Here is a 6,385-nt window from a genome sequence, read left to right as displayed (position 1 = left end):
CAGGCCTCCCTGTCCATCACCAACTCCCGGAGTTCACTCAGACTCACGTCCATCGAGTCAGTGATGCCATCCAGCCATCTCATCCTCTGTCGTCCCCTTCTCCTCCTGCCCCCAATCCCTCCCAGTATCAGAGTCTTTTCCAGTGAGTCAACTCTTTGCATGAGGTCAAAGTACTGGAGTTTCAGCTTCAGCATCATTCCTTCCAAAGAAATCCCAGGGCTGATCTCCTTCAGAATGGACTGGTTGGATCTCCTTGCAGTCCATGGGACTCTCAAGAATCTTCTCCAAAACCACAGTTCAAAAGACATGATAGCTCCCCTAAATTGAGGACTGCCTGAGATGAATTTCTTCCTGTGGCTCCAGAGCTGGGACATAAGAAGTAAAAGAAAGAGAAGTGACGATTAATATTTATTGAAATCTTTTTACACACCAGGTACTTTGGAAGGAATTTGTAACGTACTGTGTCATTTTATCCCCAGAATTCTTTGGGGATTCTTTAATCCAGAGATGAAAAAGGGACTCTCACAGAGTTTAAATAACTTGATAAGTCACAGTAACACAGAGATTCCAACTAAACTCAAGTTAGTCAAACACTAACTTATATCAAACACTGACATATATCACTGAGATGTATGGATGACTAGAAAGCCACAGGGAGACAGACTTCATTTCAGAGAATAAGATGGGATGACCTAGAGCAAGATCTAGACCAAGCCACGGGATCCAGATAGATCTGAGAGCAGCCGGCTGAATGGTCCTGTGACCAGTGGGACCAGGAGAAAATAGAAGAACAATACCTTCTGATTGAGAGAGGGCTGGCTAGTACTAGGGAGATCAGTGTCCAGTGCCTGTGGAGAGCACAACAAGGAATATTTTCCTTAAGTAAACTTTGGACCCCTGCCAAACCTCTGCTGCTGGGATTTACTTACTAGGGGAGGGTGCTAAGCTGTGAGAGGGAGTGGCCCTGACTTTTGGGATGGTCAAGAAGAGAACTGTCCTCTGGAGGTGAGCATGGTGAGGTCGTCGAAACCTTTCCAGCAGGGCTGCTAAAGGCAGGCGGCTGCCTTGAAGGGGCTCAATAGCTGGAAGATCCTTAGGTGGGGAGATGAGTCTGCACTAGGAGTTTCCTGGGAACTGAGTCTTGACTTGGGTGGTGCTCTGGGGCTCAAAATAAATGTCACAGAGCTTAGGAAGGACTGTATGGGGTCCCTTCCACCGCTCTCTCCCCCCACTTCCACCATCGAGTATTCTTTCCACCTGGCAATGCAAACATTTAATAATGAGATTGTTTTCCCCTAGAATATACAAGCAAGACATAATTCCTATGGGTGGGTAGTAGCAAATAAAGGGAAAAAATGACTGATTACTTTCAAAGATGTATCACTGATTAAAATTTTGTTGATAAATGACTCACACTGAATATTAGGCAAATGACCTTCTGAAGCGATATATCTGTAAACATATGATCAAGTTTACTGAAGCATTTTTGTATATATCAGTTGGATTTGATGTGTGTTCAGTGATTACTCAAGATTATGGAAACTGCAAAAATTCAGGTGGGAAATGTCACATGGCAAGGAGTAATTACCATTTTTTAAAGATTTACATGTTTATTTTTGGCTGCCCTGGCTCTTTGTTGTCATGCGGGCTTTCTCTAGTTGTGGCGAGTGGGGGCTACTCTGTTGCGTGCTCAGGCTTCTTGGGGTGGTGGCCTGTCTTGTAGAGCATGGATTCTAAGGATGTGGGCTTCAGTAGCTGCGGTGCACAGACTTAGTTGCTCCATGCCATGTGGGATCTTCCCAGGCCAGGGATGGAACCATTGTTCCCTGCATTGGCAGACAGACTCTTAACCACTAGACTGTCAGGGAAACCCAGTTAACATTCTGATGATTGTAGAAGAACCTCCAGCTGATTCTTTATAGTTACCCTAAAGTGTGAAAACATGATTTTAAACCACGTGACTTCAGAAATCTATTATTTGAATATAATATTGGTGTATTAGTCACAGGCTAATCTTTATAGTAAAAGTCATGTTATTTTAGCCAACATATTATGTGCAGTTTTGTATAATTGTAGAGTAAAAACCCAGAAGGAGACCCTCATCACATGGGAATGAGAACATTGGTCCACAGCACAGTGGGTTGGTGTGGAAAAGGGTTTGGGAGAAAGACTGTCTGTAGACACTTGGGTTGCTCCCACCTCTTGGCCATTGTGAACAGCACAGCTTTGATATGGGTGTTTGTTAGATATTTTTAAGAAAGTAAATTTTTTTTTCTTTCTTCTGTTTCTCCTATGATTGATATTTTCATTTAGATCTTTGATCCCATTATGCGGACCCGATTTTATCTTTTTTCCCCAAATGACTATCTATCTGTTTCATTGCAATCTATTAAAAATTCATTGTTTAGTGATTTGCACTGCCACATTTATTCTTAAATTGAGTCTCATATGGAATTTCAATTGTTCCTTTGTTTTTTATGTCCTACCCAGGTCAATGGCGTGTGGTTCTCAGGTAGCTAAGGGGGCATCTCTGGTAGGGTGGAGAACAAGGAACCTTACTCTGGGAAAAGGTAGGTCCCTCCATCCCTCCCCAGGCTGTGGGTAGAGGGGACACAGAGGAATGGATGGCTTGGAGGAGGGAAGAGGCTCCTGCTGACCCCGGAACAGTGGGAATAGAGATTCACTTGTCCTGAGAAAGAGACCCCATCTTCCTGATGAAGCTCACCCTCAGTCCTGGCACACTTTGTTGTACACGAATCATGTTTAATGAACACATTAGAAATCAGTCATTTCCACTCCAGACTAGGACATTTATTAAGGCTCTGGGAACTGCCCTGGAGCTGGGCTCTGCCCCAGAGAAGGAGAGTCAGTCTCATGGGATGTCACTCTGGTCTCCACTCTTGGAAGCGTCTCATTGTTCTCCTTATCCAGGGCAGGAAGCTGGAAATTCTGGTGAAGACTGCTGGAGGGGTCCCCATCCTGTCTCCGTAGGAGACAACGCCCTGGGCCACATTGCTGCACACGAGGGGGCCACCGGAGTCCCCCTACAGGCAGAGGAGGGAAGGGACACTCAGTTTCCCAGGACTCCCCACTCCTGTTGCCCTCTGCCAACCCTCAGAGAAGACGGGGGTTGAGGGGAGCTCCTTCCAGTGCTGGCTGTATGTGAGATGGGAGGGTGGTGGGGTGCAGAAGAAAAGCTTCTGAATTTTCCCGTCGCTGGGCTTCAGCCCTGACTGTGGTTGCTTCTCCAGCCCAACCCAGGTCAAGGTATCTCACCGGCCCCAGGAAAACACTGCACGTGAACATCCTGCATGTCTGGTACTTCTATTCCCCCAGACACCAGATGCATGGGGGAAAGCCCCCCCACATCCCTCTGATCCAGGCCCCAGACTGCAGCCATGGGAATGGGGTCCGTCCCACTGCCCAGTCTGCCCAGGGTCCCCTGTCAGTGGTGGCAGATGCTGTGGTCTTACCAGAAAGGCAGACTTCCTCTGTCTCGGGTCCCCCACGCAAATCTGTGTCCGGCCATAGTATAACATGAAGCGTCTCCTGCACACCCTATCCCTCTGCACCCTCAGCTGCACACACTGGAGCGTGTCTGTTCTCATGTTCAGGCCAATCAGGCCCCAGCCGGCCACGGTGCACTGGGTCCCAGGTCTCAGTCTGTTTTGAGTCTGAGGCAGAGGCACCGGCCTCACAAATCGATTACGCTGAGCTCTGTTCGCCAGCTGACAGGAAGCATGCAGGTGCTCAGGGACTGTCTATTCTACACTCACCCCACGCCCGCCACTGCCCTGGGAGTCTGCCCGGCTTCCCCCCTCCCTGATCCCAGGACACAGGAAGCCCCCCAGGCTGGGAATGAGCCGCCCAGCTAAAGAACCAGAGGGTCGGTACCTGCAGTAACATGATGTCATTCCTCTTGTTCTGCTGACTGTATCCAGGGTGGGGGATGGATCTGAGCACAGGGATGCGCTGCTGGGTGCTTTCCAATGTCCTGATGTTGTGGGCCCCCAGGATGACATTTATTTGGCTGCAAAGGAAAGAGAACCTAGAGGTAAGGTTTGAGCCACAGGAACTGTGGTCCACAATAGAAGTCAAGTGGCTACCCAGGGTTGCCAGACCTCAACCGAGGGAACTCAGAAACAGAAGGGCTCTGGGGCCGAACTTTGCACCCTAGGTCTCCCCAGCCTTGAGCTGGAGGTGGTGGAGGACATAGTGATTTCGAATTTTGCCTCCCCAACAAGAGACTGCAAAAATACCTTGAAGTCATAAGTTAAGCCCCAGTGCATACATTTCATCTCCCCGTCTTGTTCTTTTTGATCAGGTCCTCCCCCATTCACACTGGCCTGCTTCTTGTACTCCAATCTCTACATGGTCTTTTTTTTTCACCCATTCAAGCTAGAACCCTGCTTTTGGTGACTTCTCTCGTGAACTCTTCTGGACCTGCTTTGCTGGTGCCCAGAAGTCCCTTAAGTTCTCACCTTCCCAAGCAGTGAGCTGCTGTCATCACAAAATCTTCACGCACCAGGAACCCCCCACAAACTTTCATACCTTCTGGACTTCGGATCTGAATATATGCCATGTAGGGGCGGGAATGGGGCCTGGCTTCTCGGCCTCCGATGATCTGCCCTGGAAGGAAGCACTAGGATTATCTCTGCACTGGCGGGTGTGTGGACATTGGCTTGGTGGCTCCAGAAAGACTGGAAGTTGGGGAGCAGGAGAAATGAGCAGGGGCAGGGTGAGCTGGTGGTTGGTGAGAATGGGGTCTGCAGGGTGCAGAACTGGGGGAGGCTCCAGGATCCTGCAGAAAGTGCTGCTGGCTCTCCATCCAGCCTCAGCACCCTCCCACCTGCCCAGAAGGCAAGGCCAGCTGCGGCCTCCCTCACAGGAGGGTTTCTCTGCTGTGGGGATGGCAAACCCAGAGCCCTCTGGTGCCGCCTCTCCCTGAAGTTCTGTGGCACTTTCTTCCTCAGGGAACTTTCCAGATCCCTGTGAGTCCAGCTCATGAATTTAAGGATCTAGAGATGGGCTGATGGGTTCACTATCACTGTATCTTGATCTCCTAGGCTCTGAAACAGGGGCTGCAACTGAGTTCAGAGAGCACATTTATATAGCAGGTAGTATGTGCCACGGTGGTTCTGAGAGCTCTATGTACACCACATCACTTAAACTCTCATAGCGACTCTCCAGGTAGGCCTGATAGAATTCCTGCCCTCAGCATCTGAAGCTGGAAACGGTGGACTCATGCAAGCTGCCCAGTGATACAGAGCTAGCAAGTGTCTGGGCGGTCTGCCTTCAGAGTCTATTGGGTGGAGTTGGGCTCCTGAGGGTGGGAACGGTCACTCACCTGCCCGAGCCCTGGGGGACAGGAGAAAGGCCACGAGGAGCAGGAGCGGCCACATCTTCCCGGCGAGGCTGCCCAGCAGTTGCTGCCCCTGCTTCCTCCTGCCAGACTTTGAGCCCCTGGGAGAGGAAGCAAAGGTGAAGGTGGGGGTTTGAGGATGGGGGTGGGGGCTCGAGCATCCACAGTCCCATTCTCCTGCTGCTGTGATCAGTTTCATCACCCAGAGCTGCCCAAGAGGCTTGCCCACCAACTGCCAGGGACCTGGGGGAAGGCAGTAACCGAAGCCTTCCGTGCAATAGCTCGCACAGCTGCTGAGTCAGTGCTGGCCACAGAAATGGGAACCCAGGGCACCGGGGTGGAGGCTGGGTGTCCCAGAACCCCTAACCCACCAAATTCAGTAAAGTCCTCACAAGCATCAAGGCTGGGACCTGTCTACTTCCTCCTTCTCCCTCAGGGAATGGAACCTGCATGTCTTCACCCCCTGGTCCTGAGCCCCACCCAGAGTTGTCCAGCACACTGAGTAGCTCTGTTCCTGGGTGGGTGGAGGGCACTGCCAGAGAAAGAAAAGGGAAGAATGAGGCTCTGCCACTGACCACTTCTCTCTCAGGTCACTTGAGCCCCCAACAAACTCTCAGTGCATCTCGACACTGGGGAAGGCTTCTATTTTTCTGCTTCCTACTGAGCTGAGTGTTTTTGTGTTCCAGAAGCTTCCCTGCCTGCAGAAAAAGCCCAGTGACTTGATTTTGTTGACAGCCATCAGACCTTGGGAAAAAACATCTCAGATCCTATTCATCCATGATAGACCCATCAACCTAAACCCGTCTCTGCTCCACGGGTGCTGGCACCTAAGGAGGTAGCTCACTGCTGTGCTACCTGTGACACATGAAGAAGTGGACACTCAGCATTGAGAGAGAGGGATGGCAGAGTTCTGTAGAGTAACACAAGGGGTTGGTAGACACACTTAAAATACTTGGAAGATTCTGTATTGCCTCAGAAAGCACCACAGAATGGTTAAAGTTTTGCAAAAATGTCAGAATTGAA

At 50.2% G+C, this 6,385-nt stretch overlaps 1 protein-coding gene across 1 annotated transcript; it reads right to left on the bottom strand.

Annotated features, from left to right (window-relative positions):
* Nucleotides 1–2,882: 2,882 nt before the first annotated feature.
* On the bottom strand, nucleotides 2,883–5,402 carry LOC102286316 (cathepsin G). Its single transcript, XM_070358204.1, has 5 exons — nucleotides 5,348–5,402; nucleotides 4,482–4,629; nucleotides 3,895–4,030; nucleotides 3,474–3,728; nucleotides 2,883–3,044 (listed from the first exon to the last, which is right to left on the bottom strand). The coding sequence occupies exons 1-5, from the start codon at nucleotides 5,400–5,402 to the stop codon at nucleotides 2,883–2,885; spliced, it is 756 nt and encodes a 251-aa protein (XP_070214305.1).
* Nucleotides 5,403–6,385: the final 983 nt, after the last annotated feature.

Source organism: Bos mutus, chromosome 21 (genome assembly GCF_027580195.1).
Source record: "Bos mutus isolate GX-2022 chromosome 21, NWIPB_WYAK_1.1, whole genome shotgun sequence".
Taxonomy (NCBI): Eukaryota; Metazoa; Chordata; class Mammalia; order Artiodactyla; family Bovidae; genus Bos; species Bos mutus.
The sequence above is the reverse complement of the archived record's forward strand: the minus strand, read 5'-3'. Positions and strand labels throughout refer to the sequence as shown.